The following is a 17,583-nucleotide window of genomic DNA, read 5'->3' on the forward strand; positions in this document are numbered from 1 at the left end:
AAAAGGAGATAATAAAATAGGAACCCATCCCACAGGGTTATAAGGAACAGATGAGATAACATATGAAATATGCTTCATAAACCTTAAAATAGGATGGACATTAGCTATTACTATTGTTACTCTGGGCCCTTTCCTCTCATTATTCTTCTCTCCCTGCCCCCATCATTGCCCTTGTTATTTAATGGTTGTGTTTGTGAGTGCGTAATCAGAATTAGATTTAAACAATATCAGGAAAAACTGTTAACCAACAATTGTAATACCAAGTTCAATTTTGAATAACCACATTTTAAGGAACATAAGGTATATCTACAAAAGGATGAGAAGGATAGTGAGGGGCTCTTCATCATATCATAGAAGAAACTAGATGTGTTTTATGTGGAAAACAAAATTACTAAGGACTGTTATGTAAAAGAGCAACCAGAGTTTTGCCCAACTTCACAAGATGAGTGGAATAACTGATGGAAAGGGCTAAAACTCAATTCACCACAAGAATTTTCTCAAACTAAAAATGGATCAACCATGGAACAGAAACTAGATATGCATCTTTGAAGAGAACAATGGGTGCTGTCCCAACCAATGGACTATGGACATTGTTCATACCAACCAGATGTAAATAAGGACAAAAGCACCAAGTATAATGAGCACAATGTTATGGGAGAATATTCACCCATGCTACCTTAATTTAACATCTGATTTCCTCTTCTTCAAGAATTTATAGCTTTGTATATTTAAAGAAATGCTCAGCTCTGATTTCCATTTTTTTAATTGAGAAATGAAATTGAAACCTACTAACAATTTCCCTTTGTTTCAATGTGGTATTAGGGAAAATGAAAAAAAAAAGCAATGAACTAAAAACATGAGTAAAAATGACCAAAATGTGTTATTTTGAGGGAAAAAAAATAATTCTGTCCTAGGATATCTTGTATGAGTAATCTTGTCTCTATTTTCAATGGAAAAACGTAAGACCCTAAATTTCTGTAGCCTCCTATCAGCAGGGGCCTAGTATTACATTACAGTTCTGGAAAAGGACCATGGCATAATTCAATGATCCATCTTCCCAAATTAAAAAATAAACAACACATTATTACCTTAGACTTTTAGGATAGTGTTGTTTAAAACTTTTTTTTCACATTATTGTATTTTTGTAAAGATGAGCATAAATGGTTGAGTCCTAGTGAACCATAAAAATTTAACATGCTATCTTATTCCTTGCTTAGTGTAATTAATTAGCTTTACTGTATACACATTCCCACATCTTTATAAAGATAAGGCTTGTGGTGATGATTATTCATGCAAATATGAATTATTATATTTGCAGAGGATTCAAAGTGAGAATGGATGGTTAGTAAACTCAATGTCAGAAGTGGAAACTAAAAATATTCCATAGTTAAGAATGACAGGCTCAATCTAAACTCAAATTTCATAGGAACAAATGGAAAGTTCTACTCTGAGGCCAAAACAAAAGATTATATAGGAAGACAATATTTAGTAGAGAAAGCCCATAAGCAATTTAGTTAGAGTCAACAATAGTGTGACAGCAGTTAAATGCACTAATTTAATCATAGAGTGCTTTAATAGTAGTGTAACAGCAAAAATAAGAGGCAAAGAGGCATTGTGGAAAGAGATTTGGTCTCAGAGGAAGATACTACTGACACACAATCTGAGGGACCTGTATTTCTCAGGCAACACTAAAATTTTAAGCCTCAGGACAGTTGCTGATCTGCATTAGTAGAGTTTCCTAACAAGAAGTTCTATACATTAATGAACCATTGGTTGAAACACAAATACACACACACACACACACACACACACACACACACACACAGAATCCAGAATGAGATAAAATATTGCTATAATTAGATCTTATGTAGAGTACTATGTTTAATCATGGTCTCCGTTTTAGGATAAATCTCACAATCTAGAGGACCTACACTTTATAGAGAAGGGAACTTGAAAACATAATGGATGGATATTGGTTGAAGGAACTAGAAAGGTTTTGTCTAGATAAGAGAATAAGACTTGTGAGAGGTCATGATTCTTTACTACATTGAGAGAACTGTAATCTTACCAATGTGTATACTCCTTTCAACAATGTAGAACATAATTAATTCATGCAATCAAAATACATCTCAATGGGTTCCTTCTCAATTTGCTAGCATCTTCCTGAAGTTCTCTTGATGTTTCATAGATACCAATGGCACACAAAGGCTATCCTTTATTAACCTTTGTTTCAAAACATAACTAGCCCATCTCTTCTGATCCTTTTCACAATGGCCACCCTGAAGTATAATGTTCAGTTGATGACTGCCAACTCTTAGCAGTCAGTTATTATTTATGATGCTCCCTCTAGGGAGAATTGATTCTACAAGGGTAGCTGGTTGGATTAAATCATTTCTAAAGTCCAGGCATGAGGGCCATGATGAAAGCAATATGTCTGGCCATCACCTACCAAGTTGAAGTGTGTGCTGTTCTTGTTGACCAGAAGCCTGTTCAACAGGTTATTTATACTCAGGGACCAACACAGCAAAGGGATCTCTAGTCCTGGATTCCCAATTTAGCTAAAAGCAATGAACACTGCTTTCAAAGTGCACTTATAAGATGTTTTCATAGAGGGGTCATCCTGGAATTGAAAGAGCATTAGTACATTAGAAATCAAGCAGAAGTGAAGATTCAAAAGGCCAATTAAGAACACTTTATTGAATTTGCAACACATACAGCATATTTGTGGCTCCACAGAGATAAGAAATAGTATAAAAAGTATACTTTGTGGCATAATTTTTAATAGTTTGAAGAGCAATTCAGTCTAGGTTGTAAAAATATAAACCATAGGAATTAAATGCATAAAATGATTACTTAGTACACTGAGATCTGCTCCATATAAACATAGGAAATTTCTTATATACATATGTACATTCATGTATAAAATAGACATTACTAAAGTTGATCACCATACAAATATGAAAATTTTCAGTAGTAAAGTTATAGGATTCAGATTCATGAAAATCAGAGTATTAAATGATCAAATGATTAAAAAGATACATTTTGGAAAAATGGGGCCAAAAGCAATGATTGAAAAATATCTTCTTATAAGGCATCTTCCAGAATGAAACTTAAATCCTATTGAAAATGCCAGAATTCAGGATGGGAAAAAAAAACTGATTATTGAATAAATAGGGCCAAGTATACAACTTGCAAAGAAAACAAAGTAAATAAGGATAAGTTATTATGCACAACTTTGGATTTGATTCTTAAGGCAATAAACAAATAAGTCTTTAGATGTAAAAACAATTTTTAGTTCATCTACTTCTGGTCAAATCTATATTATATTCTGATATTGATTTCCACCTTAGTCAAGAAGGAAATTTTGGTTTGTTTGTCTTATTTCAACAAAAGTAACTATAGCTATTAAGTCTCAAATTCTGATCACATTATTAAAAATGTCACCAAATTTCACTTTGAATCAAATTGTTCATTTAGCACTCCAGCCATATTTTACTTTTGCTAATAATAAATGAGCATTCTGACTCTATAAACAACAAAGGAGAAAAATAATACTTCTTTATAATATACATAATCTTATTTACACACTATTAGGTAAGTATGAAGAGATATTCTCTTGGAAATAAATAAGTGTCATAAAATGGGGTGTTACATAGCTTTCTGGTATAATGAACATAGGTATGCCAAAGCCCTAACACATGCTTTTTGCATAAAATGCATCCCTTCAGTTGTTCAACGCAGTCAGAGACAAGAAGGTCATACCATTAGGTGGCCAAAGGATAGCAGCAAGAACATTTAAAAAAAAACTAAAATATTTATACATAAATTAAAACAATATGACATAGATAAGGCATTTTATCTGACCCAAAATTTGCTCTTATGCTGGTGCACCATTTTCAATCATGAAAGGAATATTCACTGTTTTTTAGAATTTAGAATATTCTAAATATAGTCCAAATTATCTAGTAGAAATTCTTGGTATCATCTACAAAGTTAGGATGGTAGGCATATTTATGAAAATTAATTTATGAAAATTAAAATACATAATAGCAGGGCAGAGTGCTCTTTTTAACCTATCACAACTTATATATCCCAAACAGTATTTTTAAGGATTGAAAAGTTCATAAGAAAGTTTTCTAGAGGGAAAGTAGAGACTGGCATTTATTGGAATTTTTATTCTAATAAATAGGATAATTTTAGCTCATGCCAAAAAAATAAACTTAAGTAAAAACAAATTTTAACTTAACTAGCTAATTTGTCTTCAAAGTAGACTCATCTTTTAAGAACGAAATCTGTTAATAGTACATTAAAATTTTTTTAAAAAACCACAATCTTATGCTGCTACTGATTAAAATCCAAGCTATGAGCTTTTCTTTTTTAGGTAACATACTAAAAATTGCTTGTCACTGCAAGCTATTTTCCTTTTAATTTCATTAATAAGCCTTGAACTAGGACAAGGTAAGATTTTCTGTTTGAATTAGTGTTTTGGCTCTATGTAGCAGGTAACTGAAATGGAGACCCACTTTCTCTTTTCCAGTTCAAGTTAAATACTATAGATAGCTGGTTCCCCTACATGTAAGGATTTTTAAGATTAATTGTAAACAAAATCTTGAGACCGTCTTACTCAGCCTCATTGACCATAAGATCAGATATGTTTTATCTACCAAGTAAACACTTCAGCTTCCATACTGGGATTTGTCCTATTTCCTTTCATAGACATCAAAGAAACCAGAAGCCCATATTCATTTCTTAAGACAGGACATATTCTATTATGGTTTTCTGGTGTGGGAACAAGAATTATTTATAATTTATTATTATGCTAAAAAAATTTAAAACCTCATTTTAAAATAAGAAATATCATTATGAACCAATTTTGGATACCTAGATTAATATATATAGTCTCTTTAAATATTTTCATATTTAACATGGCTAATTCAAATAATATTAAAATTGGAATATTTCAGCTTTATCATTCTTTGAAACAATTAAAATTTTCTAATAGACTAAGAACAAGTTCAATCTACCAAACAGTGTTTTTCTAAAATATTATTTCAATTTTTTTAGATTACAGGGTGATATATCTAGCAAATCATAATTTTTTTAGATGTTTGTAGTGTAAGAGAGGAATTGGATTTAACCTGCTGGTAGTTTGGAATATTTTCCATTAAAACCTAAGACTTTAATTTACTACACAAACATAATATATTCTGGTATAGCAAAATAACTTTTTTCTTCCTCTATAGACATAAATCCCATGAATAAAAATATATTCTCTTTTTTAAAAAATCTGTTACTTTTTATAAAAAGATTGATTTTTCAATTAATAGCATAGCCTGAGACATATCAATCACTTTTAACTTTTAATAAATACTTCTCTTTACTTTTTAACAGTGAGAGAAATACTATAGCTATAACAAAATAATGACTTGCTGGAACCTTCATAGCTAGAAGCTATATCTGTCCTAAAGGATATAGATATGATAAATCATTCTGTACTTCAAACCATGAAGTCATAGGCATATCAAACCGGCTAGGAACTTGTAGATTTCGACCAGCACTTACATTTTTTACACAGATGAGGAAATTGAGGCACTAAGGCATTAAGTAACAGTTAGACAGTGTTAGGGCAAATGATAGGATCATAACCATGAGTCCCAAATCAGGTGTTTTGTTTTGTTTTGTTTTCCCACTACACTAACTATTTAAATACATCAAGTAATATTGTCAGAGGTAAAGGAAAAATAATTTATTATATAAACCTACCTAAATAAGAGTTTCTTCTCTTTTGATATGAGAGTAAGGTTACTTAGTGCTATTGAAAATCAATTTGTCTAGTAAAACTTTACTGAAATGACTACAGGATGTAACGGATGGCCAAAAAAAAATTAGAAAAAAAAAACCCTTTCTATGGATTCCCATAATCACAAGGAAAAGAAGGGGAAGATTGGGGTGGGGGAGGTTCCCCATAATGAAATACCATGAAATAAACCATGGCACAGGCTACCTATTTTATGTAACTATTGACATTCTGGCAGTCGGTTTAAGCTGTGCCATGACTCATGACAATAATGATGTAGAAAAATACGATTTCTTAAGTCCCAAAATTTCTGATTTAACCATTACAGCAGTTCTTCATCTGTGCTGACTTTTTTCCACCTGCCCCAGTCAATTTGGTAATTGATTTGCACTCATCATCATCAGCTCTTTTTCTCACTTCCCTTAAAAAAAAGAAGACAAAAATCCTAAGTTAACAGAATTCACTTTCATTTACATGGCAATATAAATAAATAACAATGAAAATTGATAATCTACAGGTTAAGTAAATTAACTTTAATTTTATGATTTTTTTTATTTTTCACAAGCATTATGACTTGTAGACATCATGACATTCACCTCCCAAAAATCTCTCTATAACAGAAATCTGTCTGTTAATCATATATATTTGCATATATACATAAAAATGTATGTATATGTATATATATGATTCATATCACATAAACATAAGAAAAATACTTTTGTTTTTCATAGAAAGAACTATGATAATACAAAATGATTTTATTTTTTCTTTATTGCATGGATACATGAAGAGCATATGTTGATATGGCTTATAGACATATATTTAGAGACATATTATATATTTATCTACATATATAAAGAATAAAATTTGTTTTGTGGGAGATAGCCAAGTGTGTATGTTGTATATATATAATATAATGAAAAATATAAAATTGTGTGTGTGTGTGTGTGTGTGCCTATTTGTATATATATGGTCAATGACCACCTGGAGCACATACCAAACGCTTTAGGCTTGTGTCTCATCACATGGAGAAGCTAAGGAGCTTTCTTCCAACAGTACTGAGATGACATGAAAGGGAAGCATCTTGGAAAGTTTATGAAGCATGAGAAGACACTTTCTAACTGCTTCTGGTTTGTTAACTCTATATTGAAGAGAAGGCTTTCTAATTGCCTTCAGAAACACTCAAAGTATTTAATCACTATCAGCCATTTTCAATCTTGCATCATTTGCTCTTGGAGGATCTCACTGATTTTTTTGCTCATGGTGTCCAGTGAAAGACCACAGTGACAGAGAAGAGGTCTTGGGGCCTTCTTCCCTTCTGAGGTCAGATATTCAATGAAAGGGCCTTAGTTCCTGACCTTTGCATTTTTTTTCCATTCTAGGTTAAGGGAGAGGAGTCTCTGAGGCCCTGTGAGTTCAAATGGTCCAGAGCATGCCTCAGCATGCCAATTTTTCACCCACGTTCACAACAGTGTAGTAGATCATTCATGCCCTGAAGACCAAAGAGTGATCTATTAGACACCCAACCAGAGAATATTAGAGGAAGAATCATCTAGCAGTTGTGCCACACTGGGATTTGAAACTGGGAATCCAATACATGGAAACCTAGATAAACTTTGAGCTAACTCACCCAAAGAGCAAGATGGCACAAAGAAGAGAAAACCCCTCAAGGTACTGAGGAAATGTTGGTAGTTTGTTGTTTGAAGTAAATATCTCTTTGTAAAAAAGCTACCTGATGTTAGATTTGAAATGGAATTAGGATGATAATATCTGGGCCTAACAATAGGGGAGAGAAAAGGAAGGACAGACAGCCAGTGAGTTGATGGTGGTGGAAAAAGAGATTCCCCAACTCTTCAATGCCCTAGAAAGCTGAAGGGGAGATGTAGCCTGCCTGACTCTGGGGAAAGAAGGCCAGAGCATATTGTGGGTTTTAAAATGTTGTGGCCAAAGGAACTGCATCCCACAGTGTGCCCCAAGAGTCTCTCCCCTCTACTTCCTGGTATCTCCCATGCTGGGATAGGGACCACACCCCCTACTTCCAGGCACCAGATTGGTCTATATAAGGACCAATCAGAGTCTAGGATGGAACTTTGAATCAGAGTAGCAGGGCTTTTTAGTTCATTTCAGCTAAGGAATTCCAGTGTTTTTTTTTTATTTTAATAAAGTTTTTAAAAGATCAAGGAAGGAGTTTTCTTTCACTTCTTTTAATATATATGACACACGTGTACATACACATAACATCTATACATATATGTATACATTGTATATATGGACTCATAAGTATAGGCCTATGTCTATACATCTATGCATACATGCATGTGTTTGTTTACATGTGCTTTGTGCATATATTAGATTTTTCCACAATTCAAAATTGGTATGAAAAGTTTAGCTTTAGCCCCAATTAATAGTTAAAGAGAATCAGATTACAATCTAAAGACTGATGATGGTCTTTCCAACCAACTCTTGAGCAGTGGGAAAAATGTAGATAATTTAAAGTCATAGGTAATCCACAAAGCTCTCTTTAGATAGTGGCTTCAATGATTTCCTTTTATTAGAATTACTGATAAATGAAAGATTTCAGGTGCATCTCCCTAACTCTCCATGGGCTGTGCTTGAAATGTTAGCAATGATAAAATGACCAAAAAGCAGTTAGTTAGAAGAAGGGGGGGAAAATGCAAGAGGGTTTGGATCTATTATCCAAAAAAAAAAAAGAATCAGAGAATCATACAATTCTTAAGCAAGTAAAATTTGAAAAATAATTTAGTTCAATACCTTTATTTTACAGATTAGAAAAATGAGGCCCAAAGAAATGATTTTCATAAAGCACATAAATAATGAAGGTAGTCATCAAACATCCTTAGGAATGACCACTGATCTTTCTTTTTCCCTTCTACTCCTATTATAATTGCTAGTGAGAAAAAAAAAATTACATTCACAGCATTACTTCCCTGCTCAAAAAGCTGCCATAGCTTCCTCTATTTGATTCTTTGGGATCTAGTAACAACCCTGCATCCTAGCCCTCAAGATCTTTCCATCAACTCAAACAGACTTAATTTATATGGCCTTATCTACAATTCAAAGAAACCCTCAGAAGTACATAAAATATATGTATAGAATTGTACAATATAATCATATTTTTCTTTTAATACCATAAATATATGCAATTTTTAAAAAGTTAAAATAAGTGAATATTCAAAGTTTGTGAAAAGAAAGTGAAGCCTGTGGAGAACCCACAAAGGCTAGAAATGCAGAGATATCTTTTTAAAAAGTTTAGTAACTCATAAATGCATTTCGAGTATTACAAATACTTCATAACACACTAGCCTCCTCAAAGTCCTACAAATGTATTATGCTCATTCCTCACCAGCTTTACTCTTTTTATTTATTCCTATATGGAATGCTTCCTTCATTCCTTCTCTCTGGGTATCCCAAACCTTTCCCTTTGCTAATATAGAACTTATCCTATACCTTCTCCAAAAGCCCAACTTATTAATTAACTTATAAATTAATTAACTCATTAATTGACCTCCTGTGATTTTATTGCCTATACTATACATTTTAGCACATACAGGAGGACCTCATTTTATTTGACCAAAACATTCTAAGACCCTTCACATAAACTGAAAAATCATGCATGATAGGGAATTCAATTCTTAATAAGAATTTATTAAACAAAAATATGGTGACACTTTACAACTTTTCTTAGGCTTATCAGAACTACCAGTATAACTACTCTTGTACTCTGAGGTCATTATTAATAACTAAATAGAATTAATAAGACAAAGAGAAGCACCACTCTGACGCAGACAGGACTTGTTATAAGCCAGCACTGAACAAAGACTTATGGGAGAGCTAATGTTTGGTGCAAAACAATGTAATGATTCACATTAACACTTCTCAGAGTGAGAATGAGAGAGATTGGGTAAACTGCTGCAAGATTTTATACTGCTTAGGAAAAAAATGGAGCCAATTTAGCATGTAATTAAAATATTTTATTTTATTTTTAATTGCCATTTATATATACCCAAATTCTTTTGTATTGAGTTTGTGTAAAACAAGGTCTTACAGTAATCATGTGCAATTAGAGATTATTTTCCAACTGTTTTATCTTCCTCATTCAAATTTTAAATGAATTACATGACAATCAATTAAAAAAATCTCTTAGGTGCTTACTATGACTCAGGTACTGTCCTAGGCATTTGGAATATACATTTAAATTCACATAGTCCCTGCCATCAAGGAGCTTACATTCTACTAGAAAGATATAACATTCACAGGTGAGTAAATATAGAGTATATCAAAAATAAATACATAGAGATGAGGAAGGCAGGAGACTAATAACTGGGAAACTTGGGAAAGATCTTCTGAGTTAAACCTTGAAGGAAGCTAACAGTTCCAAGATCTGGAGATAAGGAAAGAGTATTCAAGGAAAGGTTGATAGTTAATGTAAAAGCAAGGAGGTAGAAGATGGAGTGGAATATATAGGGAACATCAAATGGGGTCAGTTTAGCTAAAGCATAATGTATGTGAGGGGGAGTATTATGTAATTAGCCTAGAAAAGAAGACTAGAGCCAAGTCTGTAAAGCCTTCTTGTAAAGAGGATTGAGAAGAACTGGTCAAACAGGAAGGAAGAAAATAATAGCAAAATTGGGGGTTGTGGGTACAGCACATGACTCCAAACCCCAGAATCTGGAAAATCCATGTAAAATTTTTGGCACTTTATACCAGAGAAGTCTGAGGGTTTTATTTTCTTTTTCTGTTATGGGGTGTTTATAAGACCTGAAATGTATTTATGAGTCACTAAACATTTCTTTAAGATATCTCTGCATTTCTAGCCTTTGTGGGTTGTCCACAGGCTTTCACTGTCTTTTCACAAACTTTAACTTTTCACTTATTTTAACTTTTTAAAAACTGCATATATTTATGGTATTAAAAGAAAAAATATGTTGATGTTATGCAATACTGTACATATATTTTATATACTTCTGAGTTCCTAAACTTTTTCTGTTGCATCATCTGGCTTTTGCATGTTGACTATGAGTTCTGCAAAACTCCTCCCAAATTTTCCATTGAATTTCTTATGCTGACCTGAGATATATCAAAACTACAATGGAGAAAGTTGTTAGATGGAAAGGATACCTGTAATCTCATAAAAACCCAGGGAACAGATGATATCCAGAGGAAAGTATGATTAACAATGTCAAAAACTGCAGAGACCTCATGAAGGGTTAAGACTGAGAAAAGGCCACTGGATTTAGGAATAAAGAGATCATTAGTGACTTTAGAGAAAGCAGTTTCAATCCAGCATATAGATAGAAAACAGACTGCAAAATACTACAAAGTGACTTGAGAAAATGTAGGCAATATAGACTTTTTCTTGGAATTTAATCGGGAGGAAAAAAAAGAGAGAGAAAGAGAGAGAGCTACAGGGCAGCAGCTTTAAAAATATGCAATCCAGTGAATGTTTCTAAAGGATAGAGATTTGAGCATGTCAGAGATGATTACTTCTTTTCTGGTATTTAACACAGAGCTCAGTTTGTAATAAATACTTTAAAAATTGAAGGCTACTGGTTCAACAATTTTTTTAATCATATACAGATATGGAATCTTGACTTTCTTTTCCTCAATCCAATGAAATAAAGGCATGCTTCATTTTAAAGGTACTTAAAAATTCTAACTTATAAAAAGCTAAACCAGTTGATAAGAATATACTTCATTAAAAAATTCCCTATAAGTTCTGTTATTATAGCTAAAATGCCTCAATCTTTAAAAATTTAATTTGCATAGAACTCTTCAAAGAACAAGTCTATTGTGAAAAGCAAGGCCCATATTTTAGAAATTTTCCCTCTACAAATATGTAAATTTGTAGGATTTGAACACTAGAAATGTCCTCGAATTCTCCACATTCGAATTTCAATAGTATTTTGGTAATAACAAATTCGCTTGTAAATGGGGTAAGGGTTAAGGGAAAAGGCTTATCAGACAACTAAAAATACCATTTCTAGAAGAATTTAGTTCTTAGAATATGATGTTTCCAAGAACAAATATAAGAGAATAAATTACAGCTTCAATCAGTCATTCCCAGAGTTTCTTACAAAACAAATTCAAAATGTTAAATGCTCCAAGCCCTCAATTATCAGATTCTGGAGTACATTTCATGAAACATCTTGTGAGAATTAGACGAGTACATTCCATGGCTGAGGAATTGAAAGTTATCTGAATGATTCAGTTGGTGGTCCATAAAACAGGAACGTATTTGTCATAAATTATGAATAGTAACCATCTGAAGAACTGTAAACTAGTTTAAAGCCCAGATTTTATCTCTATTTTTTAGCACCTGCCTTTTAGGTCTAGTTATTTCGATAAGCATGTGTTTTTGGCACAAACTATCGAATGAAATCATATCTAGTGATAATACTGTTGCAGAAGGACTTTTTGTACCTTTCATCCCACCCCAACAAAAGGATCTACATAAACAAACACAGACCTAGGGATCTTAAATCAGTGCAATATGAAGGAGAAAAATATCTAAAATATGAGAATCACAAGTTCCCTGACTCCTTGAGTTGTGATTTGCTGGTTATCAAGATATCTTTGCATGCCAGGTATTTTAAAGGAAATACATACAAGTTGGTTCCCAAGAAATAAAGACAGTCATGGCTGGAATTGATCAAACACACTTGATATATTAATAGATAGATGAGAAAAGATCAGCCTCTCATACTTTTATGGTATAAACAAAGCAAATAAATTCTGCTCTCTGAGGGTGACTAGGATACTTTGGAAGGCACTTACCTTTAGCAAAATCTCAGTAAAAATTTGCATATTACTATATTGACTTATTCAATGACCTCTACTGTCTTCCTCCATTAAAGACCTACTCCCATATGTCATTTTAGTTTGGAAGTGTCACTGTTTTCAAAGTTTATGCCAAGAAATTACAAACTCTGGCAGGTCCTACACCAAACTTGGAAAAGACTATCTCCTAAAGAATAGTCTAGTTAAACTCAAATAATATGATCATCAATGAGCTGGTCACAGCACTAAAAAAATAATTGTAATTAAAAAAAAAAAACCTAGGGACAGGTTAAAGCTAGGTGGCTCAGAGTACTGATCCAGTTCTAAAAACAGGAGGTCCTAGGTTCAAACTTGATGTAAGACACTTCCCAGCGACCTGACCCTGGGCAAGTCACTTAACTCCCATAGTCTAGCCCTTACCACTTTTTTGCCTTGAAATCAATTCTTAGTAACAATTCTAAGACAAAAGGTAAAGGCTTTAAAAAATAATTTGAAATTTTTGTCCATTACTTATCTTTTCTTTAATTCTGGCTTATAATAAAACACTCTAGGAAGGGTAATCTATTAATGAAGCAGAGCCCTAAGTTATAGTTCCTTCTTTCAGATCCTTAGAGAACAATAGTATCAAAGATGAACAGAAAAAGTAGAGTAGCTCCAGGATAAACCAGAATCATTAATTTTTTGATAAAATATAGTAAGCAATTTATTGTGTGAGTGAGCTCCTCCAGGCTGAGTTCCAGGTTTGCACTGGCGCCCAGGCTGCTCACAGGAAGTGATCAGCCAGATCCACCTCTCCAGGGAAAGAGAGAGCTCTCAATCAAGAACTTCCTTGAGACAGTCTCCTGGTGAGTGACAAGACTGACTTCCTTTTCCCTTAGGCTCAGGGAGGCCCCTTTGGCCAAGGCCTTTAACTCCTGCCTGGCTCAGCCTGAGCTGGAGCCGTTTAAATTAACTCTTTCCTCTCCCTCTCTCTTCTCCTTAATTCCTTCTCTCTATATTAATTAAAATCACCATAATTTCCAGCTGAGTTGGGTATTTTATTATTTGGGATTTTCCCTGGCTACCAATTAATTTAGATTTTAAGTCACAACTATAAAATTATCCTTTACAGTTTTGGTGACCATGAGGGACTTATAAAAACATATGGGGAGCAGGACAAGGCCAAAACTTTCTACAGGTTTCATAGCTAAACAACTCTAAATGGACATAATATACCACAGATGAGCAACCACTCTCCTTTTAATCAATAAAGTAATTTTCCTAAAATTCAAGTCTGATCATGTCACCTTACCCTACTCAGCAAACTCCAATGGCTTCCTATTGTCTCCAGGTACAGATATAAATTGCTTTGTTTGGCATTCATAACCTAATTCATACCTTCAGAACCTAGCTTGCTTCCTGCTGCCTTTCCTGTCTTTTTAACTTGCTCCTTGATAGGTTCTTTTCAGTGACTCTGGGCTCCTGGTTGTTCCAAAACCAAGATATAGTAAGCCTCCCTTAACAGAGGTTTTCCCCCAGTTTCAGCTATCCAGGGTACAGTACAGAGGTCTACCCATCATTTTAGTTAACCCAATTTTGAAGTCTTGAAGGACCATTGACAATTTTAGTTACCGGGACACCCAAGGACTGAAGGTACACTGGAATGGGGAAGAATCCAGTGGTCTGTCCCAGCTGAGGTCTCTTCTACTTTCACTTTTCCTCACTTTCCTTTTCAATGTTTTAGGATTTTTTTTTTTTTTGTGGGGAAAAGGAAAAGTCAAATATATGGGGTCAGGAGGTGTTTGCTTATACGATGGGGTGTCAATCATTCAAAGTAGGTCTTCAAATGTAACCTTCTCCAGACACTGTGTCATTCTGTACCCCATTTCTTGGCTCCACACTTTTTCTTTGGCTGTTTCCCATGCCTAGAATACTTTTTCTCCCTCTAGTCCAAGTACTGACCTCCTTGGCTTCCTATAAATCCCAGGAAGCCACTTACCCTAACCCTAGTTAATTCCAGGGATTTCTCTCTTTTAATTAGTACCTATGTGTCCTGTACATAGCTTGCTTTGTACATATTTATTTGCATGTTGTCTCCTTCATTAGATCAAAATCTCCTTGAGAGCAGGGACTCCTATCCCTCTTTTTTTTAAATCCCTAGCACTTACCACAGTGTGTGGTACTTAAATGTTTGCAGAGTTGAATTAAAAATACACTGCCTTTTAGGGAGCATGAAAAATAGTTTACCTATTAGATTTATTGGAAAGTAAGAATTTATGAACAAACAAGACAGAAAGTATGACAGGATGTAAAATAGATAATTTAGATTATATTAAAAATTTTAAACACTTACCTTCTGCCTTAGAATCAATAGTGTACATTGGTTCCAAAGCAGAAGAGTGGTAAGGGCAAAGAAATGGGGTGAAGTAACTTGCCCAGGGTTACACAGCTAGAAAGTGTCTGAGGCCAGATTTAAACACAGAACCTCCTATCTCTAGGCCTGGCTCTCCATCCATTGAGCTACCCAGTTGCCCCCAGATTATATTAAATTTTAAAAGATTTTACACAAACAAAACCAATGCAGCCAATATTGGAAAGAAATTAGAAAACTGTAAGGGAAAATTAAAATAATTATCTCTGATAAAGGCTTCATTTCTCAAATATAGTGAGGATTAAGTCAAATTTATAATACAATTAATTTCTCAATTGACAAATGGTCAAAGAATATGAAAAGATGGTATTCAGAGGAAAAATCAAAGCTATTTATAGTCATAATGAATTTTTTTTCTAAATCACAATTGACTAGAGAAATGCACATGAAAACAACTCTGAAGTACTACCTCACACATAGGATTAGTGAACACAACAGAAAAGGAAAATGACAAATGATAGATGGGATGTAGGAAAATTGGGATACTAATGCACTGTTGGTGGAGTTGTGAGATGATACAACCATTCTGGAGAGCAATTTGGAATTATGTCCCCAAAGCTATAAAGCCTTTGACCCAAAAATAGCACTAATAGGTCTATGTCCCAAAAGAAATAAAAATAAAGGCAAATGACCTATGTGTACAATAACAGCTCTTTTGGTGAAGGCTAAAAATTGAAAATTGAGGGGATGCCCAACACTTGGTTTATGGCTAGACATGTTGTGGTATATGATTGTGTTGGAATACTATGGTGCTTTAAGAAATGATGAGGGGGCAGCTGGGTGGCCCAGTGGATTGAGAGTCAGGCCTAGAGACTGGAGGTCCTAGGTTCAAAACTGACCTCAGACACTTCCCAGCTGTGTGACCCTGGGCAAGTCACTTAACCCCCATTGCCTAGCCTTTACCACTCTTCTGCCTTGGAGCCAATACACAGTATTGACTCCAAGATAGAAGGTAAGGGTTTAAAAAGAAAAGAAGAAGAAATGATGAGCAGGAAGTTTTCTGAAGGAAGGAAAGGAAGGAGAGAGGGAGAAAGAAGGAAAGAAATTAAAGAAAAGAAAGAAAGATGTAATGCCAAATGCAAGCTCTCAGTCATTATAGAACTTTGAAGTATAGTGATACCAAGCAACTCATTCCAAGGTTGGCATCTGTAGAAATGAAAACTCCTGTTCCCTGTTGCTTCTCCTATACTCTAACTTCATCTAGCTCAGCAGCACCACTCCTTAGTTTCTATCTTCCTATTCTGCTCAGTGAACCCTTTCTGAATGATAATAAAACTCACCACTTGTTTCACTCTTTCATTTTTTACATTAATGGAAGCATGACTCTCCAGGAAATACCAAATCCCTGGGCCAACCTCTCAGTCAGAGCTGGTTCTACCTTTTTTCAAGTCTTCCTTTTTTTCATCCCTCTTTTCATCATCCAACAAACTGGGAGGACCTTTGTTCCCCACTATCACTTTCAGGCTCTCCCTTTACTCCTATCCTAGTCTTCTTGCTGTTTTCTCCTTAAATAACACTCCATCTTCCCACTCAAAGCATTTTCACTGCCTGTTCTTCATACATAGAATTTTCTTCCCTCCTCATCTTTGCTTCCTGGCTTCCCTGGATTGTCTCTATCCCAGCTAAAATCCTACATTCTATAGGAAACCTTAATTTTAGTTTACAATACTCCTTAATTTTAGTTCTTTCCCTCTGATTATTTTCTGCATATAGCACATAGTTGTTTGCATTTTGTCTCTCCAAAAATATTATAAGTTCCTTGAGAAAAGGGAATACCTTTTGCATTCCTTTGCATCCTCAGTGCTAAGAATAGAGCTTGGCACAAAATAAGCCCTTGGTAAATATTTATTGATTGACTACTGATAGATCTCTTTTAAAGGCTCATACCATACATCTCTATTACCTTGTACAGATCCTTGTTGATATAATTGATTAACCTTCAGGTAACTCCCTTTTCCTTTCTCAAGGAGTTTATTTTTATATTGATTTTTAATTAACAAATCTATTTTTCTCCCTCTAAACTCTCACCCCATTGAGAAAAAGGAAAAACAAATTCCTTGTAATAAATACACAAAGGCAAGCAAATTGAATGTCTTTATTGGCTGTATACAAAATATATTACATACTCTGAATTCATCACTTCTCTGTCAAGGAGTAAAAAGATATTCCATCAGAGGTACTCATGGATTGTCATTGCAATGTTAGCTACCTAACTCACAATTTCCTTCTCTTCCACAACCCCTCATATTTAGAGATTTGGATAGACCTGTGAATCTTGTCTTGAACCTTCTGGTCTCGAGGTTCATCACCTTCAAACCCTATTTCTATTCCATCTCAGTCACAGAGTTATATTCATCACCAGTGATTTTCTACTTCCATGCCCTTGAACTTTAAAAGTCCCCTTTATGATAATCATCTTTTATTCTTTCATCTTTCATTTTTTCTCAGTCTTCCTAAATTCATCATCTTTACCATGATCTCTAATCCCATTTCCCATCTCTCATCCACATTCCTGTTCTGGCCTCATTTTCCTCCCTCTGTGATCTTAAAGCTGTGGTTAACAATTTCAACAATATAT

General features: G+C 34.1%; 1 protein-coding gene across 1 annotated transcript in view; it reads right to left on the reverse strand.

The window, feature by feature from the left end:
- Positions 1 to 2,677: 2,677 nt before the first annotated feature.
- The window catches only part of RASEF (RAS and EF-hand domain containing), a 117,171-nt gene continuing 102,265 nt past the window's right edge, over positions 2,678 to 17,583 (reverse strand). Inside the window, exon 17 of the mRNA XM_001368593.4 lies at positions 2,678 to 6,218. Within this exon, the coding sequence (XP_001368630.2) occupies positions 6,113 to 6,218 (106 nt within the window). The 3' untranslated portion in view covers positions 2,678 to 6,112. The remainder of the gene's footprint in view (positions 6,219 to 17,583) is intronic.

This window comes from Monodelphis domestica, chromosome 7 (assembly GCF_027887165.1).
Source record: "Monodelphis domestica isolate mMonDom1 chromosome 7, mMonDom1.pri, whole genome shotgun sequence".
NCBI lineage: Eukaryota > Metazoa > Chordata > Mammalia > Didelphimorphia > Didelphidae > Monodelphis > Monodelphis domestica.